Source organism: Pygocentrus nattereri, chromosome 23, assembly GCF_015220715.1.
Source record: "Pygocentrus nattereri isolate fPygNat1 chromosome 23, fPygNat1.pri, whole genome shotgun sequence".
Lineage (NCBI taxonomy): Eukaryota > Metazoa > Chordata > Actinopteri > Characiformes > Serrasalmidae > Pygocentrus > Pygocentrus nattereri.
This window is the reverse complement of record NC_051233.1, coordinates 20832367-20857748: the sequence shown is the minus strand read 5'-3', so window position 1 is coordinate 20857748 and position 25382 is coordinate 20832367. Positions and strand designations below refer to the sequence as shown.

General features: G+C 37.0%; 1 protein-coding gene, 1 long non-coding RNA gene and 1 other non-coding gene across 4 annotated transcripts; 1 reads left to right on the top strand and 2 right to left on the bottom strand.

Moving 5' to 3' along the window:
- Positions 1-7879: 7879 nt before the first annotated feature.
- On the bottom strand, positions 7880-24169 carry LOC108426989 (NACHT, LRR and PYD domains-containing protein 3-like). 2 transcript variants are annotated; one of them, XM_037533231.1, is made up of 9 exons: positions 24117-24169; positions 22820-22957; positions 17451-17727; positions 15435-17232; positions 14873-15037; positions 12631-12807; positions 11247-11420; positions 10562-10608; positions 7880-8584 (listed from the first exon to the last, which is right to left on the bottom strand). In XM_037533231.1, exons 3-9 carry the CDS (start codon positions 17716-17718, stop codon positions 8049-8051), a joined length of 3165 nt encoding a protein of 1054 aa, XP_037389128.1. In that variant the 5' UTR covers positions 17719-17727; positions 22820-22957; positions 24117-24169; the 3' UTR covers positions 7880-8048. The 2 variants fall into 2 exon arrangements, with proteins under 2 accessions (XP_037389128.1, XP_037389127.1); XM_037533230.1 differs by lacking the exon at positions 24117-24169 and having other exon boundaries at positions 22820-23039.
- Positions 18182-18373, bottom strand: LOC119262321. Its single transcript, XR_005129551.1, has one exon. It is a non-coding gene; the product is annotated as a U2 spliceosomal RNA (small nuclear RNA).
- Positions 18899-20408, top strand: LOC119262216. Its single transcript, XR_005129486.1, has 2 exons — positions 18899-19329; positions 19532-20408. It is a non-coding gene; the product is annotated as an uncharacterized LOC119262216 (long non-coding RNA).
- Positions 24170-25382: the final 1213 nt, after the last annotated feature.

Here is a 25382-nt window from a genome sequence, read left to right as displayed (position 1 = left end):
AAGGCAATCAGAGTGCCCACCCTTCCTGTCTGCTCCTGAGAGGCCTGGGCCAATTCCAAAGAGTCTGGATCACAAGCAAGAATCTACTGGAAGCCCAGCTAGTGAAGAAGAGACATGATTAAGAATGATATGTTAGATCATTAATGACGTAGGTCACTCTGGGAATGACCGTAAAGTGTGTTCTGACGGTCACATTGTAACTGCTTTGCAAAGTGACAGGTCCATAATATTTGGTAATGAAGCATTTATTATGATGTAAGTAAAGGTTCTCCCTTATCCTGTGTAAGGAGTATAATAATACACTGAGTTCAGTGCTAGGTTACTGGGTTCACCAGGTGCTCAAACAATGATTGTTCTTTAAACAATGATCATCAAAATGTTAACTTGAAGGAAAGACAACAACAGTATTTACTTTTTTAAAGTAAATAGTAAGTCAATGTGAAGAGATTTGTTTAGTTTATGTCTTTATATTCCATTGGAAAGAAGCAGGGATGTCTTTGAAAATAAGATATTGTCTAGATGGCATATGTTGTTGCAAAATGCACATGTACCCCTCAGCATTAACGGTGTCTTCACAGATATGCAAGTTCCCCATGCCAATGGCACTAACATACATTAGTAACAATCAGGATGGTCCTTTTCCTCTTTGGTGCAAGAACACATTGTCCATTATTTCCAAAAACAATTCAAAAAGTGGGGCCCAGCACATGCTACCATTCTGCGTCAGTCCATTTCCGATGAGCTTTAACCCAGAGAAAGCGGCAGTGTTTCTGGATGTTGTTCATATTTGTCACAGTGCTTTTCTTCATAACAAGGGCTTCCTTTATATCTTTTTGTCAGGAAATTGTTTTAGTTTCTTTTAAATGCTCTAAAAAAGCCATTTTATAGTTTGCCCTCAAAAATAAAACATAATTATTTGATTACTAATATAATCAATAGTGACAGACCGAGTTGTAGCACTATGTATTAGATGTCTTTTTCAAAATGACATTATAATAATTGTTTGAATGACATCATGACTAAGCAAGCTTTATTTTTCCTAGTGCACAATTATTTTGAAAAAAGTATTTTGTAATGTAAATTATGCAAACTGTGTTGAAATCTTGCATGTAAAGTGAATTCACATTATACAGTGATCTTTTAGGGTGAAGCTGGCAATGCAAGGGCAGCATCATTTCAGAGGCACACAGCTGCCTGTCATATCAGTGAGACAATTTTAAAATCCGGTCATTTGTATTTTTGATTTCTTATTAGTCTTATTGTTAGTGCTCACATTGAATTGAAAGTCTATGCTGCCCCTTTGTGGGCAGTGATGCAAATTGCACTCAGTGATTATCAGAGAGCCAGAAGCTCTTCATCTTTTTTAAAGTCTCTTTACGAACACAGCCTTGTGTGACTCTAGAAATAATGTTATCACAGAGCAGACTATGCATCACAATACATATATACATACATATGTGTATAATGATGCCTAGGTGTGCAATAAGATTTACACTCAGCTGGAGAGATTAATCTGTAAGAGAAAAGGTGAAAGAGAGTGATTGGGGGGTAAATCACCCTAATTTTCATATTAAGAAAGCATGCAGTATTTTTTTAAATTAAATATGCATTTGAATGTGCACAACAATTCACCCCTAGAAACATACAGTATATATATATTGTACATTTCAGAGAATTATGTTACTAATTATGTTACTGACCTCCACACCTTAAAAAAAAGCTTTTTCTGCAGTGTAGTCCTCACTCTAAGAACTCATCGCCAGGCACCACAAATTATTCTGTTAATATGTTTCATAAAAAATTGCTTATCATTTAACTTAAGTAAACTCAACTTTTTTCTCTTTTATCGCCTGCTTCATTGCTGCTCCCACAGTCTTCCAAGCAGGAGTCCAGTATGACACCAATGCTAAACTTATTACTCACATGCCCACTACTGAGGAAATTATTTGTTTAATTGACTGCCAAAATAGTTCAGTAACACTGAGATTAATAACTGCCTCATTACCTTGATTTATCAGAATACTCTTTAGCAGAGATTTGGAGCACTGAAATTAATAGTTGATCATCCTGCTGATTTATCAGTCTATTCAGGCTTTAGCAGAGCTCAGTAACACTGAGATTAATAACTGATCATCACATTGATTTATCAGTCTACTCAGGCTTTAGCAGAGCTCAGTAACACTGAGATTAATAACTGATCATCACATTGATTTATCAGTCTACTCAGGCTTTAGCAGAGCTCAGCAACACTGAGATTACTAACTGATCACATTGGTTTATCAGTCTACTCAGGCTTTAGCAGAGCTCAGTAACACTGAGATTAATAACTGATCATCACGTTGATTTATCAGTCTACTCAGGCTTTAGCAGAGCTCAGTAACACTGAGATTAATAACTGATCATCACATTGATTTATCAGTCTACTCAGGCTTTAGCAGAGCTCAGTAACACTGAGATTAATAACTGATCATCACATTGATTTATCAGTCTACTCAGGCTTTAGCAGAGCTCAGTAACACTGAGATTAATAACTGATCATCACATTGATTTATCAGTCTATTCAGGCTTTAGCAAAGTTCAGTAACACTGAGATTAATAACTAATCATCACATTGATTTATCAGTCTACTCAGGCTTTAGCAGAGCTCAGTAACACTGAGATTAATAACTAATCATCATCTTGATTTATCAGTCTACTCAGGCTTTAGCAGAGCTCAGTAACACTGAGATTAATAACTGATCATCACATTGATTTATCAGTCTACTCAGGCTTTAGCAGAGCTCAGTAACACAGATTAATAACTGATCATCATGTTGATTTATCAGTCTACTCAGGCTTTAGCAGAGCTCAGTAACACTGAGATTAATAACTGATCATCATGTTGATTTATCAGTCTACTCAGACTTTAGCAGAGTTCAGTAACACTGAGATTAATAACTGATCATCACATTGATTTATCAGTCTACTCAGGCTTTAGCAGAGCTCAGTAACACTGAGATTAATAACTGATCATCACATTGATTTATCAGTCTACTCAGGCTTTAGCAGAGCTCAGTAACACTGAGATTAATAACTGATCATCACATTGATTTATCAGTCCACCCAGACTTTAGCAGAGCTCAGTAACACTGAGATTAATAACTGATCATCACATTGATTTATCAGTCTACTCAGGCTTTAGCAGAGTTCAGTAACACTGAGATTAATAACTGATCATCACATTGATTTATCAGTCTACTCAGACTTTAGCAGAGCTCAGTAACACTGAGATTAATAACTGATCATCACATTGATTTATCAGTCCACTCAGGCTTTAGCAGAGCTCAGTAACACTGAGATTAATAACTGATCATCACGTTGATTTATCAGTCTACTCAGGCTTTAGCAGAGCTCAGTAACACTGAGATTAATAACTGATCATCACATTGATTTATCAGTCTACTCAGGCTTTAGCAGAGCTCAGTAACACTGAGATTAATAACTGATCATCACATTGATTTATCAGTCTACTCAGGCTTTAGCAGAGCTCAGTAACACTGAGATTAATAACTGATCATGACATTGATTTATCAGTCTACTCAGACTTTAGCAGAGCTCAGTAACACTGAGATTAATAACTGATCATCACACTGATTTATCAGTCCACTCAGGCTTTAGCAGAGCTCAGTAACACTGAGATTAATAACTGATCATCACATTGATTTATCAGTCCACTCAGGCTTTAGCAGAGCTCAGTAACACTGAGATTAATAACTGATCATCACATTGATTTATCAGTCCACTCAGGCTTTAGCAGAGCTCAGTAACACTGAGATTAATAACTGATCATCATGTTGATTTATCAGTCTACTCAGGCTTTAGCAGAGCTCAGTAACACTGAGATTAATAACTGATCATCACATTGATTTATCAGTCTACTCAGGCTTTAGCAGAGCTCAGTAACACTGAGATTAATAACTGATCATCACATTGATTTATTAGTCTACTCAGGCTTTAGCAGAGCTCAGTAACACTGAGATTAATAACTAATCATCACATTGATTTATCAGTCTACTCAGGCTTTAGCAGAGCTCAGTAACACTGAGATTAATAACTGATCATCACATTGATTTATCAGTCTACTCAGGCTTTAGCAGAGTTCAGTAACACTGAGATTAATAACTGATCATCACATTGATTTATCAGTCTACTCAGGCTTTAGCAGAGCTCAGTAACACTGAGATTAATAACTGATCATCATGTTGATTTATCAGTCTACGCAGGCCATCACTTTGATTTATCAGTCTACTGAAGCTTTAGTACTAACTTTGGTGTAAAGAAAACATTAAATGAGGTCCTCTTTAGAATTCATGTAACAGATACATGTGCTACATGCCATGCACTAATTCTAAAATAGGTAATAAACAAGCATTGATGGTGTTTCCTTTGTAAAATTGTATATTTTGCTTAATGTAGTGGGTAAGTGTTCTATAATTATTTTCTAAAACATAAAAAGCAACTGTGTACTGATTTTACAAAATGCAACTTGGACTGAATACATATAGTTCAGGATATTTCTGTATCCTGAATATGTATTCTCAATACTTGTTCTCTGTTACACCCCAACCCTGTCAGTAGGTGCACTAATTGCTGTATAAGTATACAAAAAGCTCATTCTTGATTGTCCATGTCAGCACTAGAACTCTAATTTGTGGGTTGGATAGCATGAGTCAGCTGAGGCAAGAGGCTATTTGCATAAGATATGACTTGAATAACACAGCCCACAGTCTTCCTCCTGAGGCATCAACCTGTAGCAAGAAAGATCAATTGTAATCAGGATATCCTCGTACAGGAGCTGTGATGAGTTTGTTATTCTGGGTTTGGAAAGCAGTTTGACAGTTATTAGTCTGCTGGACAAGCACAACAACCATAAGATGATCTCCTTGTTTTTTTCCTCCTTATACCTCCAGCTGTAAAATGGTACAGGGGTGCTGCAATAGAGGCATATCCATCTGTGAACAAGTGATAATGCCCAGAGAAACTACGACTGACGTTTCCGTGGCTTTGCCTTTAGGCCATACTCACATAGCACATTGAAGACTACTTGCAAACCCTAGATAGATGAGCAAGATCACAAAGTTTAGATCACCAAAATAATGTCATCAGCCTTTAAAAGATTGTGCATTTTGCCGTCCAACTGGCATGCGATTTGCCTCATACAACCCCTTAGGACTGCTGAAAACAATCTTTTTTCTTGCCAGTAACTACAAGTGAGTGAGGTCAATGGTGAACAAGCATTTATCTGGCCGCACAGCGTCTAGAGCATCCTCAACTGAATATTCTCCTATCTATTCAATTTTTTATATCATCTGAGCTGAGTACCTATTCTGGGGTGCTGTAATTTTTGCTATGGGGTGGCTCCCATTGGCATGGGATTTTTTTTGATAACTGAAATGTTGAAATGAAACATAAAACAGCATGTGAAAGATGCTAACATTAATAACAAATATGCTGCAATGCTAAGCATGTACAATAATGCTGCATGCAACAAAAGCACAAATGCAAAATGCACAGACAGAGACATGACACAGCGTATCAGTTTGTAGATGAACTAGATGATCTGTGAAGCACTTAAAGTCTGCATTTAAACTCACACATGTTGTAGCTCTGTGTGCTCGGTCTCAGAAGTGGGTTTCACTGTGTAAGACACCGAACCCACCCTATTCGATTTGAACTCAATATTTCTTTTTGTGTTTGTATTCAAAAACAATGCAAATGTGTGTCTGAGTTTTCTTAAACCCGACACGGCAGGTACTTCTTTTAATTTAGAGTCTCACATCATTTTAATTTTGAGTGAACAGCAGTAAAACACAGCAACAGTTTTTCAACAATTCTCCCACTAAAAGAAAGTTTAGAACTGCATAAACAACACCTGGATTTTTAAAAAAATAACTAACCAGGCATTATTATGACACATTATTAGATTTTATAAGCATATGTTCAATGAAGCCTCCTGAGGAAATAACACAACTTGGAGAACAATAGACAGTTGCATGGATGGACGGACAAACAGACAGACAGACAGAGAGATAGATAGATGTTAGCTTTGGCTGCGTGTTACCAAAGACAGAAGATTCGGGGATTAATTCTACTAATAGCAAATATGCCTGCTATTGAAGATGGGAAAATAGAAAAGAAAAAAAAATTGCTACAAAGCAGAAGATACAGAATGGATTAACTCTTTTCTTTTAAGCCCAGACTTCCTCTGAGGCAGGTATGGTACATTGTTGTTTAAGCAATGTTTTAAGTTATGTGATATTCTAATTAGATATTTGATTGAATTATGAATGCTTTCCTGAATATTTTTAAGTGGTAGGATAGAGAACCATTAATAAAGTAATTAGGTAGAATTAGGCCATATGAATTCATTGGATGGATGGCAACTGGGTGTCCTATATTTGTCTTACACTGAAGGTAACAGCACTATCTCAAGTCCACACCTCAACATTATATGTTTGGGATTGCTTAGGTTGTGAGAAGCAGGAAATGCAACCAACTTGTAAGACTGAACTTGGTATATGCAAAAATATCCCTGCAGATTTCTTTGAGAAACTGAGAGCAAACACACTACATACTAGAACATTTGATGTTACATGTCAAGTTGAGACTTGTGTAACATTTTGTCAAACATGTTTTTTGCTTAAGGTGGTTGAAAAGGAAACAACTTGTACTTATTGGCCATTTTGACTAGAAATGAAATAAACAAAGGTTGTCAAACCCAACCAATAAAAGGGCCATATTAAAAAAATCTCATCAAATCTGTGGGCCAGAGAAAACTTTTAATTTTTAGATTTTTAATTAATGTTGTGCTATACAAAAAATTCAACAGTAAAATACAGACACTTGTAACAGACCTTGAAATATTACATTTTTCAAAATTTAAATGTCCCCAGGTTCTCAGTCTTTTAAACCTACCTATTTGCATGAACTAGACACCTGGCATCTTTTATTTGCTGCAAGTTCATTATGACTTGGGCTCAGTTTCCAAGCTGCTGAGCCCAAGTGTTAAGTGTTTCTATTCAACTGCAGCTGAAATGCATTTCGGTGACATAAATGGTGTGGAATTAATGCGTAGAATTAATGTGTAGAAATATGAAATGTGTAGAATTAATGCGTAACTGCTGTCTCATAGATTGCTGTTGGCATGTAGAGTCAGCGCACATTACGTTGCAGTGCATGCTGGGGACAGTAGTACAGCACATTATGAAGCGCGCTAATATTAACAGGAAATTATAATACTTTTGCGGGCCGGACAGGATTGTTCGGCGGGCCTGATCTTGTGTTTGATACATGGGAAATAAACAAAGGGTGGTCTCTAACTTTTGCACTGTACTATATCTTGTTTTTTCACATATTGCTTACCTTTAGTTTTGTACGGATCCCTGCTGGTGACATCCTATATAAATAAAAATAATGTGTCCCCACACATTAGGATCTTGTTTCCATGCGTTAATAAGGCGTGGCCACGCATTATTTTTATTTACACTCACCGGCCACTTTATTAGGTACATGCTAGTAAAAGGTTGGAGCCCCTTTTGCCTTCAGAACTGCCTTAGTTCTTTGTGCCATACTTTCAACAAGGTGTTGGAAACATTCCTCAGATTTTGGTTGGTTATTTGAGTTACTGTTGCCTTTCTATCATCTCAAACCAGTCTGCCCATTCTCCTCTGACCTCTCAGATCAAAAGGCATTTTTGTCCACACAACTGACCGCTCACTGGATATTTTCTCTTTTTCTGACCATTCTCTGTAAACCCTAGAGGTGGTTGCGCATGAAAATCCCAGTAGATCAGCAGTTTCTGAAATACTCAGACCAGCCCGTCTGGCACCAACAACCATGCCTAAATGCACTGAGTTGCGGCCATGTGATTGGCTGATTAGCTATTTGTGTTAACAAGCAACTGAACCTAATAAAGTGGCCGGTGAGTGTATATGGCATGTCACCAAGGCTTCGTAGTTATGTGTGAGGCAGTGAGTGATTCAGGCTTTCTTCTAGGACACAGGAGGCAATTATATCTCACACACACATACTGAGGAGTCAGGACCAATTCTGAACCCTGCATAGAGGGGCTCAGTGAATTTGGAGTGGAATGTGTATAAGTGGGTCAGGGCCTGTGTGTCAGAGGAGACACTGTAGAAGGACAGAGTGCCGGCTGGCCAGTCCACATACACTCCTGCTCTACTGGAGGGAGAGGTGGGGTTAGGTATGTTCGTTCTTTTCTGATTGTGCCAGACAGAGTAACTGTTATTAGAGAAGATCAGACTCCAGGATTGTTCATTCAGCCCGAACATGCAGTCGTCACTACTGCCTTTCCTGTGAATTCCTTTATATGTCACTGCTATTTCAGCCTCATTACTCCAGTCTGCCTCCCAGTAACACCGTCCATTCAGACTCTCTTTAGACAGCACCTGCTCAAGGTCATCAAATCTGTCTGGATGGTCAGGATAAGATTGATGCTCTCGCACATACACCACCTTTCTGTTACCCTCAGACACAGTGAGCTGTGTGTGTGATGTGTTTGGGTCCAGTGTGATTTTGAAGGCATCTGCATACAAAAAGAAACATTACAACAGGGGACAACACTTAATGACTGTTATTTTCTCACTGTGGTGGCGTGGCATGGATCAGTACTATTTTTGGAGGAGGGGTCTTGAATTTGATAAAGTAAATTATTAATTAGAGAGCTTACCGCAAATGATTTTATTTTGCTTAACATTAACAAAGTACTCTGTCAGATTTGCTGTTAGCCAGCTAGTTTTGATGAAGCTCTGATAAAATTCTATCAAACTATTGAATGATTAATTTTACTTAAACCTACATAAAAATTTTAAGGCCTTTTTGACCCTTTATGTTATCAAAAAGGATTAATCTTACGTACTTCAAACCTCTTTCCAGCATGTGGACAGTTATGTCTGATTAACATAATAAAATACAGACATGCTATGTTCATTATTTAAGGACTTTTAAAGAGGCACAGTAAAAATGAAACAGTAAAACTGCAAATAGAAAAGCACTGGATTTCCAAAATAATCCTTATACTGCTCCAGAAAAGTCTACATCCATTTTTGAGAGGTAATGTTTTCATTTCTTGCTATTCAGATCTATAATTCTCAAAACAATGTTTTTGTATTAACAGTTTTACTATTTGTTGTATATTTATAAGTACAAAGGTGTGTATTTTATGTGAATATATATGCACTGAAAGTATATCAAATAAAAAAAATAGTCTGAAAACTTACTTTCCTTACTTACTGTCTTTTTCAGATATTTTACATGACCAAAAAATACCAATAATATTTTTATTATTCATTCATTCCATTTTTTGTCTCATTTCCATGTTCTTTCCTTTCTGATTTGCACCTGTGTTGTGCACACTAGGAATGCATTGGTACTATTTTTTCCAGACCATGTAGCAGCATGTGTGTATGTTCTTTGGTACTTGCTGACACTGAATACGATACCATACTGAGCAACCTACTTAGAAGTAAGTAGCTGTTGCTTATTGTACATTAACAGTTAAATAATATAAATCAAGCTGATTTTTAATGGCATGCATTAGCTAGCTACACTATGTTATTTACCTTGGATTGAGTATTGCTGCAGTGGAGATGAGCAGGTTTTGTTCCACACCAAAAAAGTACTTCTGTACAGGTTTAAGTGAAGTACATTACACAGTTTTGATCCCCCCTCCTCATTTGTCTCTTTAAATAACAGTCTCTGTAGCAAAATGACTGCAGGAATCATATCTGAGGCTAATGCATCCTAACAGCTCGATCATCTAGTTTTACATCTTGTTTGAGTCTTTTGTTTGATTGGTTAGTTAAGCTGTAGTTGAATGTCCTCTAAGGCCAGACATACACTGTGCGATTTTAGAAATGTTCTTTTTTATATATATATATATATTGTGTTATGCTGCTCACAGCTGGTATACAGCTTAATTTTTTCAGCTATATTGTGAGAGTTTTCGTTTTGTTGTTGTCGCTCAATGGCATAGCTTGTTGTTAGGACATGGTGAAAGACAGAGGAAAGAAAAAAGTTTGTTGCTGCATTACCAAAGTTAAGTCTAGATAGGCCAAAAGCTTTGTGTCCAACTGTCACAGTGTCAGCAACACTTCACTATGCAAACAGACCCTTGATTGCTCACAGCTTGAGTTGTCTGTTAATTTATGCAGTTCTTTAGCCTCATGGTATCAAGTGAAATCTTACATAGGGATCAATGCATTTTTTACAAGTATGAGTCTATTACCACTGTATTGGGCCAGCGCACATTGTATGACTTTCATGCAGCTAGAACGGACACCACACTTTTGACTAGCTCCATGACCAATAACAGCTTCATATGTTATTAAGCTGATAAAGTCCACTTTCATATGAAGAAATATAAAAATGCTAAAATATGAAATATAAAAAAAATATTGTAAATATTATTTGGGTTGGTGGGTAATGTTTTTTGGTGGGCATGCCTGAAAATTATGGGAGAACATTTTTGAGAACACTACACTGAACACTACACTTAACTTACACTTTCTTAGGCCTGGTTTAATTCTGTTCTCTCCAGCATGTTCCACCCTAAAGAAAACACACACACACACACACACACACACACACACACACACACACACACACACACACACACACAATAATAATTAATTAAAATGAATTTTAGTGCACAATAATTTAGTATCTTAATAATAATAACAATAATTTGGCATCTTAATATTAAAAAATCCTAACAAAAGAATCAATTGTTTAATTTCAGTTTTTCAAAAATTGAAACAACCATTCTTTCAAAAGCTAAAAGGCTAGCAGTACCATCTAATAATACTCAGTTAGGCTTTAAGCTGAAGTATTTATTAAATTATTTACTGAAAAACTGCAATATACAAAGGAATAATGATATACACGTCTTACAAGCTCCAAAAAAAACAGTGTTAAATTTAGAGCTGTATAGTGTTAAACGCAATGTAGGAAAATGAATGTACACCACTGTTACCTTGGAGCTAACATGACAATGAAAATCATAATTAGTCATTCTTTAACCGATTTCTTTTTCAAGTAACACAGTTCGTACTTTTGAAGTGCTTTTCTGCACACATACAGTATAAAGTAAGTTGACCTGAGAGCTTTGTCTGAAGTACAGATGGAACTCTACCATAACACTAAAGAATTTCTGTAACACAAATTCACACAGCCAGATTTCTACCTACCCGAATGTCTCCAGTCTGCAATGCGGATCCTTCTGCCTAGCAGAGAGCAGCTCCATTCCTGAATCTCCTGGGTGATTGTAGGTCAGATCTAGTTCTTTCAAGTGTGAGGGGTTTGAACTTAGAGCTGAAGCCAAATAAGAACAGCCTTTCTCTGTGACCAAACAACCAGACAATCTGCAGAGTGGCAAGACAAAAGTGAGGTGAAAAGATGCTTAGATCAGGTTTAGTTTCTGTTTAGGCTACAAGCTTCTTAGTTGAAAATACTAGCGAATAGCCAAGTAATTATATTGTTTTGTGTTACCTATTCATACTACAATGAGTAAGAGAAAGTTCACTTATAACTAGCATATTGATGGCAAAGTGTTATGTGATATAATTAAGAAATGACTGTACATATGGCTGTATTATATCTCATTAACTGTAGGAGTTGGCCTGTTACCTGAGGTTTAAGACAGACTTTTAGAATATCTATCTTTCTTTTACAGCAATTAGACAGAGAGAGGGGTTAAATAAAATAGAATTGATGCAAAACAATCACCTGATTTACAATCCCAATTCCAAAGAAGTTGGGACGTTGTGTAAAACATAAATAAAAACAGAATACGATGATTTGCAAATCCTTTTCAACCTATATTCAATTGAATACACTACAAGACAAGATATTTAATGTTCAAACGGATAAACTTTATTGTTTTTTGCAAATATTCACTCATTTTGAATTTGATGCCTGCAATATGTTCCAAAGAAGTTGGGACAGGGGCATGTTTACCACTGTGTTACATCACCGTTCCTTTTAACAACACTCAATGAATGATTTAATCTGATTACCAAAACGAAATTAACATAATTTTAGCCATCATATTTAATAACATTATGTGATGCCCCAGAGGAAAATTGTATTCAAGTGCTGCTATTTAATGGCTCAGGAGACAAAATGGTTATTCTCCTAAAACTCCTTAGGAGAAATGTCATTAGAATAAAAAGACCTGAGAGATGATTGTTAATACCTTGGAAAATTTGAGCAGAATGAGTGACTTCTCTACTAAAATTCAAGAGAGGACGTGAGATTATTGGGCTCTTTTTTCTCAGGAGAAATATCTAAGTAGCAGGAGACTTAAGCAAAAGTTTCCTTTGTAGTTTAATCTAGCCATCATAAGGCAAATGATTTTATCATCAAACAGAGCAGGGTTCCTCCCTAAAACCTGGCCATGTGAAAAGCAAAACAGGTAAACCTAGGAGATATCTAGGCTCATAATTGTAAGATTCTGTAGAATTACTCAAAGGTAACACAAGTAGATGAGGAAGACTTAAACACCATAACAAGTAAAGACTAGTAGCGCTGTGTCAAAACTGTGGACATATTGAGTCACGAAGAAAAACTGACCTGAGTATCTCCAGTTTGCAGTGGGAATTCTCCAATCCTTTGCAGAGTTCTTGCACACCTGAATCTTTCAGGTCATTGTTACTGAGGTCCAACTCTTTCAGCGTTGAACTGAAAACTGATGCCAGTACTGAAGCAAGGAAACAACAGCCTTTTTCTGTTATCAAACAGCCAGACAATCTGCAGAGAGGGAGCACAAATGAGAGCTGAAAACAGTAAGTGAAGAAAATAAAAAGTTATTGTGTGGGGCAGTCGTGGGCTGGAGGTTAGGGATCCAGCCTTGTGACCGGAAGGTCACCGGTTCGATCCCCAGAGCCAACAGCACATGACTGAGGTGTCCTTGAGCAAGACACCTAACCCCCAACTGCTCCCTTGGCGCTGCGGATTGGGCTGCCCACTGCACCGGGCAAGTGTGCTCACTGCCCCCTAGTGTGTGTGTGCTTACTAGTGTGTATGTGGTGTTTCACTTCACGGATGGGTTAAATGTGGAGATGACAATTCCCCATTGTGGGACTAATAAGGGTCACTTAATACATAATTTATGGCCTGGAACTTACATAATGTGTGATATGATGATCAATTTCATTACTAGAATGCACTCATGTATAAGCACTCCGAAACAAGCTCCACAAAGCAATCTTGAGTTGCATTCTAAAATATATAAGTACTATTTATCCCTGTCCCCACCATAATGTATTGCCAATATGTTTTTGCTTGTAGGCCCCTTATGTATTTGTTGTGCTCAACAAATATGTAGTTATTCAGATTTATTCCTGGTCTGCAGCAAGTTTTCAAAGTTATCAATCTTCAATAAAGGCATACAATTTGTATCCACTTTATTCTGGAGGCTTGCTTTTTACTTAATGCAAAAAGTATGTTAGAAAACAACATCTAGATCAGACGTCACTGAGTATGCAAGTAAGTAGTTTACTTTGATTCTCTCTGTAGATCAAATCATCATCTTCCACTGGGTAAAAGGAAGAGATTTGCACAACAATGCTCATCTTCATCATCTATGAGATTCTATATACAGAAAGAAATAGGCTTAATGAATCATGTGCCTGCTCACATGGCATTTCTAAGAACAGTAGAACCTGAGCTTTGATGCAATTTTATGTTTACCACCATCTGTCATTTCTGGAAGCAAGAAAGCTACGATTGGCATTAACTCTGTAGCCCCGGCCATTAAAAGAGGGAGTTCCACATTTTAGTCTACTCTTCTCCTTTAATAATGTGACTTTTTAATGCTATTTTGTATGTTTTGATATATAAAGGATATGATTTCAAACAAATCAATAATACATCCATAGCAGAACTCTATTCTGAACGTGTGCATACTTACTAAGAAACTATCACAGTGCATCAGACAATAAAGGCAGCAATATGCTTTTATATAATAATAGAAACATACTAAAACATAGAAATCTACACTTCCACACCTTGATACATTTAACTGTGGCCAAAGTGGACAGTGCAAAGCCCAATGCCAAGTTAGTGAGTTAACAAGCTTAATGACTTTGCCCAAGTCTTTGAATGTTTGAATGAAGAAAACTAATGGAAACCAAGGAAAAAAAAGTAATTTACAGACACCAAAACCATAAAAAGTTATGTTTATCCTCACTCCACAGTGTTATGATATTTATGTTATGATATGTATGTCAGCTGTTTTAAGATGTATAACAATAGATAACTGTCAATCATATTACAGTAAAGCACTGTTTAACTAAACTATTGGAGCATAAAATTAAAATATAAATTGTAATTATGAAAGAATACTAGCGAATATTATGGGTTATTGGAAATAGTAAGCTCTTAAAATCATATCTGTTGGGCCCTAAACATATATAACAAACAGGATCATTTGAAAAGTGAAACACGGAAAACAACAAGAAGTACGCAGGCTATATGTGCACAGCTCTTCATTTACTAAAGAGTTATACTAGTATATTAGTATGATCTATATATACTATAGTATATATACTAGTAATTAGTATAATCATGGATTAAACAGCTAGGCATGCTAATGTAAGACAAAGCAAAATGCATCAAACACAACAACAAGGGAAAATAGGGAAAACTAGGAAACTAGATCATAAGCAAGGCTCATATTAGAATATATGTAAAAGTACAACAACTTAAACCACAATTTAAAACTGCATGCAAAACTGGGCAAAACTGCTAGTAACACCAAGTACTTGTATCAGGGTTACATTTAGAAATATTGTGGTCAATCAGAGATACTGACCTGAGCTTCTCCAGTTTACAGTCTGCACCCTTCAGTCCTACACAGAGCTCCTTCACGCCTGAATCCCACATGTTGTTATTACTCAGGTCCAACTCTTTCAGTGTTGAGCTGAAACCTGATGCCAGGGTTTTACAGCTATCCTCAGTGAGGTTACAATGATCCAACCTTGACAATAAATATTAAAATTCTTGTAAATCTTCTTTCAAAAGCACAAAGGGAATTAGTCTCTAAACTTACCAACCCAAATTCAAAAAGGTTGGGACAGTGGGTGAAAAGCATACAAGAACAGAAAGCAGTGATTTATAAATGTGACCTGCACTGACCTATGTTTGAATTAAAACAGCACAAAGACATTTTGTCAACTTCATTTCTTTTGTAAATATACATTCATTCTGACATTTATGCCTGGAACAAGTTGGGGCTTATATCGTGCTTTTGTATTGACAATAAATATAAAAGAAGCATCAAGGAAAGGCCTAGTTCTTCTATACGAGTTTCTATAAGATACCAACAACCTTTTGAAATATTAAAAGTTTGTAATATTAATGAAAATGATACTTGCAGCGCTTGTCTTGTGTTTTTCACCACTGGCAGTAGTCTCCTTAGTCCTTCATCTGACGGTCTGTATATCTTTAGTTCAAATCTCTGTTGAGCGTCCTCTGACATCAGCAACACAAACACCAGAGCTGACCACTGTGTAGGTGAGAATTCCTCTGCTGTGAAATCTACAGAGTTCAAGTAATCCTGGATTTCACTTGTCAGGGAGCTGTCTTTCAGTTCACTCAGGCAGTGGAACAGATTGATGATCTTTTCAGAAGATTTAGTCTTCTTGATCTTTTTCTTAATGTAATCTGTGGTGTCCTTTAAACTCTCCTCTTTGATTTCCAGTTCTGGATGTAGAGCCTTGAGAAGCCTTTGATTGGACTGCAGTGAGAGCCCAAGAAGGAAGCGGACAAAAAGGTCCAGGTGTCCTTTTCTACTCTCCATGGCTTTTTTTACGGCTGTCTTCAGGAGATCATCCAGTTTATGTCTAAACATCCATTTGATTTTCTCCAGTATGGTTTGAAGAAGTTTGTTGTGTGTACAACTGGCAAACGTAAGGAATACAAATACGGCTGCAAGAAACTCCTGGAAACTCAAATGCACAAAGCTGAATAACTTCCCCTCCCTCTTGAAAAACGGTGTGCAAACTCCAGAGTACACTGCAGCCTCATTGACATCAATGCCACATTTTTTCAGATCACTCTCAAAAAAAATTTGTTTCCCCTTTTGTAACTGAAGAAAGGCTAGTTTTCCAAGCTTCAGTATATCTGACTCTTTTAGACTGCCTCTCTCAACTGGTGGAACTGGACTGTCCTCATTTTCCTTTCTGCTGTATTTCTCACTCTTCTGCCTTGTCTGAAACAGCAAGAAATGAGTATACATTTCTGTCATAGTTGTAGGAGCATTTTCCATGGCTGTGCCATCCAACCCTTTCTGAAGCACAGTGGCTGCAATTTTACAGAAGACAGGAATGTCACACAAGATGTAAAGACTTCTCACTGACTTAATGTGTGAAATGATTCTGCTGGCTTGATGGTCATTATTCATTCTCTTCTTGAAGTACTCCTCCTTCTGTGAATCATCAAATCCACGTATTTCTGTAATAAAATGAAAGTACCCGCACGGGATCTGACTGGCTGCTGCTGGTCGAGAGGTTATCCAGATAAGAGCAGAGGGAAGCAGCTCTCCTTTAATGAGGTTTGTTATTAGCTTATCAGGAGTGGTCTTCTGTGTGACACTAGATACTTTCTTCTGATTAAAATCTAGTTGAATTTTATTTTCATCCAATCCATCTAATATAATAATCATATTAGCATTAAATTTCAGCATCTTCATTTCGTCTTCGTCACAGAGTTCACAATGGAAGTAATTCAGAAGATCCAAAAGGCTGTATTCTTCACCTTTAATCACATTCAGTTCTCGAAAAGGAAGGAAAAAAACTAAATCTAAATCCTGGTTGGATTTGTTCTCAGCCCAATCAAGAATAAACTTATGTACAGTGGCTGTTTTTCCAACTCCACCTATTCCCACTGTAAGTACCTTTGTACCATGAATGCTTTGATCAGACTGTACTTTGAAAAGGTCACTGAATCTGACTGGCGTTTCTTTTGATTTGGGGTAAATGGCCTCTATTTGTCTTATTTCATGCTCAGTGTTCACTCCTCCTGTGCAGCCTTCAGTCACATAGATTTCAGTGTAGATGTCTTTTAAAAGCAAAGAGTCATCTTCTAGTGAAGTTCTGTCAGACAACCATGCAAATTTGTCCAGAAAATACTTTTTTAAGTTTTCCTTTAACCTTGGATTTGCCCAGATAATAGCTGTTGGAAAAACAATGATAAGAAAATAAATAAATCCCATGATACAAAATTTCTTCCTGATTTCCTTCCACATAGTAATATATATATATATATATATATATATATATATATATATATATATATATATATATATATATATATATATGAGAAAGTATATATGACCACCACTTTTATTAATTATGAGCTCAAAAAAGTGAATAAGGTATCAACAGCATTACCTGCTCTGTATTTGGTCCTCAGTTCCTCAGCCAGTTGGTTCTGGTTGATCTTTTTCAGGACATCCAGTGTGACCTCCACAGCTTCATGGTCACCCAGTCTCGCCACCATCTTGTCCACAGTCTCATGTCTCTTTGCATTCTTGAGGTGAACTTTTGGAATCTGAGTGGAACCTTCTATAGTGTTGATTAGATGCCACTGGAAAAGTTTCAAGTCCTCCTCCACCAAGTTTTCAAGAGTATGCAGCAACTCTTCTTTTATGTATGCCATATTGTGTTGCTGAAATTGAAGAAAAAAGATCAATTTAAGTTTACTAAAGAGTTTGGGAAAGTAGAAAATATGTTATGTTTTCATCTCTCAGTTTGAGAAAAGAACTTGACCACATGATGATTTGTTAGATGAGTTTATCTGCTGGCCAGCCTTTGCCACCCTGAGACATCAACTGCTTTATTCCATCATAGCTGCTGTCATGCAACTGTGTGGGAGTTTTAAGATAAGATAAGGCTTTATTGTCATTCACATCACATGTGGTACATGAGGTGGAACAAAACATTGTACTCACGGTCCAGTCAACTCCCAAAGTAACATAAACAATAAATAGAAGGTGCAAATAACAGCAGCATGGACCACAGCAGCATGAGTACGAGGTAGAAGGTGTACATCTTAACACTGGTAATGTATAAAGTGACATGTGTAGGGATGATATAGTGGGGGCACTGATTCAGTACAGAAAAGGAGGTGCACCATTCCCGGAGGTACTGCAATACCAGGATTGATGTGTGGAGCGGATGGAGCAAGCCCCTCTTCCGTCTCCCTGTTCTAAAAATCAATTTAATATGTGGTCCTCATATAGAGGACGTATCAGATATTAAACTGATAAGAACAGATACTACACTTGGTCTTAGCCAAAAGGCCAAGAAGCAGCCTTTTGTTTTTTTATTATTTTTGATTCAGATTAATTTGTTAAAACTGGTGCTGTGTCAGTTTCTCTTATTGGACTCCACCCCTTACAGTGTCCAACCATATCATCTCCTTGTATCCCTAGCTCCACCCCCTTGTTATCTGTCACTGGTGTTCAGTCTCCCATTTTCCTTTTTCAGTGCACTGTTGGTTTGTTTGTTGTGGTCATACTGTCGTCTTGTTGCAAAGTAAATTTTATTATGAAATATGAACACCAGTTAGGTTTACCATATTACATTAGCATTACCCTTGAATATTAGCTTTGAACAATTCCTTTAACCTGTGAAGCTGAGACCCAGCAATTCAATTTTGTCCACTGTAGTGGACATTATGTTTTTTCTCATATCTTCCATACTATACTTTTCACTCTACTTAGTCCTGTTGTTCATTAAAGAGGACCACTGTGGCTTTAAAATGATATCACATTTCAGGGGTGTGACTTTGCCAGGTTCTTGTTGCTGTCTTTTCAAAATGGCTGCCATCACAACAAGCAGATTTTATGGAAAAAAGAAAGATAAGCATGATTTTCATAATTAACGAGTTTTTTTACTCTACTAAGTTGATTGTTTCAAGGATGTAAACATCTCAGGAATATTTGAGTGAGTTTTCAGAGCTGAGCTTAAGTATTTTCATAGGAAAAACAGCTAATTTATAAATGTACTCTGTAGTGGACGCCAGGACCTCGTGCTTATATTTGTTTCACAATTTTTAGTAGACAGCTCAATGACAGAGGCAGAGAGGATTCTTAACAGAATCATTGAGGGAGATTCAGGCATAGATCTTTCTGAGGATGACAGTCCATTGAGAGAGCATGAGACAGGAGAGAGTGAACGCTCAGATGACACAGATGAGGAGGACCCAGATTAGGTGGACCAAGCTGGATGAAGCATCCCGTCGTCCTCTATGGGCAAAAACCAGCACGTAGGGATCTGAGGTTTTTAATCAATGCAAAAATGAGAGGATAATCTGCAGGGTTAGGGTTATGTCATGATATATATCCCAATACATAAGGATGAATGAATGTGTTGAAAACACAAAAGTGTTCAAGTGAACTATCCCTTTAACATTTTTACGGCATGTTAATTATGCTAAATTATCAAGCATGTTTTGTCTTTCTTCTAAGGTTCATGCCCATGTTGGAGGAATGTGGAATTACATCAGCTGATTATTCCCTATACCGAAGAGACTGGAGCCCACTGCAGTACTTCCAGCAGTACATTGATGATCAGTTAATTCGGGATCTGTCTTTCTTCACCAACCAGCACGTGGTACAGGATTCAGGCTGTAGCTTGAACACAACACCAGAAGAGATCAACACCTTTTTAGGAATCTCAGTGTACATGGCATGCCTCGGATATCCAAGAAAGAAAATGTACTGGGCACTTCACTGATTTGGCCATCACCAACTCCTGGATTCAATACAGACAAGACAGTCAGACCTTGCAACGACCTGCAAAGAAAACCTCCCAGTACCTGGAGTTCAAACTTCTCTTGGCTGAAGAACTGATATCCCAGGCCCAAGTAGGTCAACGAGATGACACTGACTCAAGTGATCAAGAATTCTTTCTGGAAATCAAGAAAAGGAAGCCCCATCCAGATACAAGAATAAGGAAATATGGTGCAATTCATTTGTCCCAAATGCTTCCAGATGCAGAATGCCTGGATGCAAACGCAAAACCTTTGTGAGATGCATAAAATGCTGCATGTTCCTCTGTGTCTCCAAACAGTCAGATTGTTTCATGAAATACCATCTAGAGTCAAATATCTAATCAAATTATAAAGAATTTTAGGTGAAATGTTGTAGATGTTCCATTATTCTGGGTTAATTACATTTGCTATTGTTTTTGTACATGGTATTCTATTTTCCTAGATGATTTCAGTAGATATTTCCATATACATACTCGGCTTTTAAAAGTTTAACACTTGAGAACCATGAAATCCCATTGTCCACTACAGTGGACATGTTGTAAAATTTTAATAAAAATAAGTTTTAACATTTTTTTCTTTGCAATGTATTTTTTATCACCACAACACTTAATTTATATTAAAAAAAATAATAAATTAAAACTTTTTTTTCCCTGGGTCTCAGGAGGATTGATTTCTTTCTGTTTAAGTGCACATGCCTATGTATGAAACAAACAAAAAACAGTCTCTCACCAGCATGGATGGCTATCAGTATACAATCACCATCACTAACTTTTGTAATTCACTAATATCTGATTATTACCTAAGTATGCCAAACTGTGCATAAAAAAGTATACATTTTGCTTTGTCATAATGATCGAGCTGGAAAAGAACTATCAGATGTTGAAAAAAGCCATTGTTTGTTTGTTTATGGCCAGCAACACTGTGTTTAAAGTGTGTGTGTGTGTGTGTGTGTGTGTGTGTGTGTGTGTGTGTGTGTGTGTGTGTGTGTGTGTGTGTGATAACTAACTAGCTGTTGTCTCATTTGTTTGAGTTGAGTGTTCATGGCTAAAATAGAGTGGGGTCCAGTAGTATAAAGAGCTATCAGCCTGTCCCAAAATTCACATTTGTGGATTTCTGTACTGATATTTGCTTTCTGTAAAGTGTCCCATTTTTTGTGTGCAAAAATACAGTGCTCAAAAAACACTCTAAAAAATGCACATTACATCAGATCATTAACACCGCAAGACAAAAAAAGTCAATCTTTCAACCACAAAAGGTGCTTCAGCCTCAAATACTGGCATGCCTATAATGAACTAAAGGCTTAAGGCAATGGTGGATAGCAACAGTTGCTAAGCAATGATTAGAGAGCCGAAGATAGCATAATTATTTGATTGGTCATAAAACAATGACAGAAAACAAATTTAATTATCATAAAACATCAAATGTTCTTCCCCCATTTGACTCGGTGGGCCTGTTATCAATCCTGTGGCTATGCTCCTGGTCTATATAGTAAGTTTTCTTTTTTCATAAAAGAAGTACAACGTACTAAATAAATTTACATATATTTTTTTTAAATGTGTGTCAAGTTCGTAACATATTTGCATGTTTTTAAATGAATATGTAAATATTTCAATATACATACTATATGGACAAAAAGTATTAGGCCACTTATACATTACACACGCAGCAACTTTTATGATGTTCCCTTTCTAAATCCATAGACATTACAATGGGGTTGATACCCCCTTTGCAGCTGTAACAGCTTCCACTCTTCTGGGAAGATTTCTACACGATTTTGGAGCGTATCTGTGTGAATTATTGCCCATTCATCCAGAAGAGAATGTGTGAGGTCAGATACTGATTTTGGATGAGAGGGTCTTGTTTGCAATCTTTGTTCTAGTTCATCTCAAAGGTGATCCATGGGGTTGAGTTGAGCACCACAGTCTCTTTCAATGACTCGTTCTTTCACAAATTTTTGTAAAGGTAGACTGCATGGCTAGTGCTTGATTTTATTCACCTGTGGCAATGGGACTGAATTAAACACTCAAATTAAATGATTGATAAATGTCCATATAGTGTACTCAAACATATTGGCCTATTTGCGCATATCATTGCTGTCCATAAAATCCCAAACAGAACAAAACAAACAAACAAAAAAAATAAATAAATAATAAATAAATAAAAAAAGAACATTTAAAAATAAAAAAAGTGATTTTGGAACATTTTCTTTTTCACATAGTGTAAAAGACAGTAACTTTGTTCAAATTAAGTAGGAAAATAGAAATTGGAAAAACTGTAGATACATGTTTTTAGATGGTATATTACAGAGATGGTATATTGGTATATATGTAAATCTTTGAAAATGACAGTTCATGTACTTGCATGTACATATATTTTTCCCTAGTAGACTTCTTCTTCTACTTCTTCTTTTGGCTGCTCCCTTTAGGGGTCGCCACAGTGGATCATCTGCCTCCATCTTGCCCTATCTACTGCCTCCTCTACTTTCACACCAACCATCTCCATGTCCACCTTCACTACATCCATAAACCTTCTCTGAGGTCTACCTCTTCTCCTTCTACCCGACAGCTCCCATTATTGTACTAAAATCGTGTTAAAAACATTGTCGTCAAACAACTTAATAGTCATATCAAGTCATATCATATAGGTGTGTACTTAAGGCTGTGAGTGGCCAGCTGATAATGAAGTATACTTCATAGACGAATCCAAAGGTGACATTCTTAGGATTAAAGGACATACAAGCGTAGACAACTAGAACTACTAGCTAGTAAGCAGTCCTGACAGACTGTGTATTTCAAAGGGAATTAGTCTTTTTGCAAGTGACAAGAAATATTAATCTTTCAAATTGAGCTAAATATTTGATTCATGTCAGCTTAAATCATTTAGTAAGCAGTTGGGAAGCAATTGCTTATCTCTTTGATTAGAAATAGAACACAAATGTTACACAAGAGTGTGCTATAGCAAATAAAATCAATCCAATACTTGCCTAATTAAGCTGAATGCGGTTTTGTTCCAACCAGTCAGTTAAGCCATTCATAGTCCGTCTGTTGCTGAATTGTGTTCAGTTCGTTTCTGGCTAATTCCAGTTTGTTTTGTTGTTCTGCTGCAACACCTGCTGAGAAACCTTAGGGGCAACAAAAGGTTGGGAATTTGAGTTCTTCAGAACCTGAACAGGCTGCAGGTCAAATATTATAACATGCAGGCTTGTAGTCTGTTTTGTTTGTGTGCGTCTCTGTTTCTCTCTCCCTGTCTCACCCTTCACTGGTGTACCTGTCTGACCAATCGAGATCCTGCTGGTGTAATCATGGGAGGAGCTTACATCCTTCAAAGACAAGATGGCTGAACCTAATGACTGAGTACTGTTACTCCATCCATCCATTTTCTAAGCCGCTTCTCCGCAAGGGTTGCGGGGGGGGGGTGCTGGAGCCTATCCCAGCAGTCTTCGGGCGGAAGGCAGGAGTACTGTTACTGTTTAGCTACTGTTTTTTTTTGCACTGGTTATTTAGGAGGCGCTTGTGTTTCAGTCTTAACAGTGCTTACCCTAACTTCTTTTACAAGAGGTTGCATCTCTTGTGTTAGGGAGATGTTTTGTTTTATTATATTGTCAGCACATCCCCTAATTTGCTGTACAAGGGTCCAAACTTGGCAAACAGAGCTCAGTGAAATGCTAACTATTGTGAAAATTAAATGAATTGATTTATTCTGCTTCATTTTCCCCATGAACGCTATCACTGGATGCAAGTCCAAGTTTTTTTGTTTGTTTGTTTGTTTTTTGTTTTTTTATACCATTGCATATTTTCTGTTTAACTGAAAAAACAGCAAGTGGTCAAAGGAGAACCCAAAAGTTTGGGGTGGTCAGAAGGAATGGACATTGTTTACGAAACTGCTGTTGTTTGAAACTGATTATCTGTTCATACTTTCTAAGAAGATCCTCAATCTTTCAGTTTTCCTCAAATCGGAACTCAAGTTTGAATCGTGCGCTGATAAAATGCTGCTTGCATTTCACAGTTTGTGCTACTTGAATTCTAGCACATCCAGAAACAGAAGTGCTCTGATACTAACTCATAATGAGAGATAAGGATGTGTTGTAAAACAGCATAAAACCGCAGAAATCTTCCTTGTTCACACGGTAGGGTTTCCTAACAAAGCTGACTATGCTGTTTTTAGTTTCACTCTCAGGTGTGACAAACCAAAACAGATACTGTAAAAAAACTATATGACTGAGTACAAATATAGTGTACCTTAATACAATCATACATTTAGAAATAGATGTTCTTTCCTACCTTTTCACCATCATAGCATTAAAGAAGCAATCCCTTCCCTATCTTGAGTGGCAGTGACTCTTTAGCAACCCAGAGTATAATGGAGTGCATGATCAGATTACAGTGGTTGGAATTTTTTGAACAGCATCAATAAAACAGGTCAGTCGAGATCTATTCAATATTATTACAAAACATTTCCATGGAAGTCTCATCAGGTTTCTTGGGGCTGTATCCATGTCTGTTTTTTTGTGTATTGACAGCACAGGGAAGGGTGCACAGTTTTAATCTAATGATGAAGAGGTATGTGTTAAGATGCCACTGAAATGAGGGAATGCAACTGACATCAGGGAAGAGAGGGATGGACATTTTCGCTGGACTTTCGCTGGAAAACATATGCTGGAACATTTTAAAATCAGGTCTACAGCCCTGAAGCTGGACTATAATATGTGATTCTTGTTGAGCATTGTAACACAAGGTTTATGATCTTCATTAAAGGCCAAAGTTCAAATGGTGCTCTACATACATAAGGCAGGGTATTTGGATTAGATATTAGACTGTTTGAGTGCTGAGCAATTTGCAACTTCATGCAGACTTACTTTTCAGTCTTAGGCCCTGTGCACACATATCCAGATAGTTTTACTGCATTTTGGCCTCCTTTCTACATGAAAATGGTGTTTTCAGTCACTGAGAATAGGGGGTTGCTGTACAGCATCAACTTGAGGTTTTATCACCTCCACTGGGCTAGAATGCTAATGTGAGCATTTTGAATAATTTTTGCTTTATTGTTCGGACAGAGATTTTTAAAAAAGTGTTTTTGGTGTGGATGAAGATTTATTTGGAAATGGAGGGGGAAAAAGGTATTTTTAAAAATATCCAGATATGTGTGAAGAAGACTGCCCTGCAATGGATGAGTGACCTGTCCAGGGTGCATCTTGCCTTCTGCCCAATGACTGCTGGGATAGGCTCCAGCTCCATGACTCAGAAGTACAAGTGACTTAGAAAATGTATGTGTGTGTGTGTGTGTGTGTGGAGAATCTTTCAATGGATATTTTTTGTACAAACAGTTCTTTGTAAATAAGTTGTGTATGAGGAACCTTTTGAAATTTAAAGAATCAAAGCATAATGGAAAGGCTCTAGGAAGCACCCTTAAATTGGTACATATTATTTATATTATATATAACAAAAGTGGTTATTCTATGGGAATGCTCAAGGACACATTCATGGAACTTTTTAAAAGAGTGTGCTCAAAGTTGATCTTTCTATAAAATAAAAACAATAGAATGAATG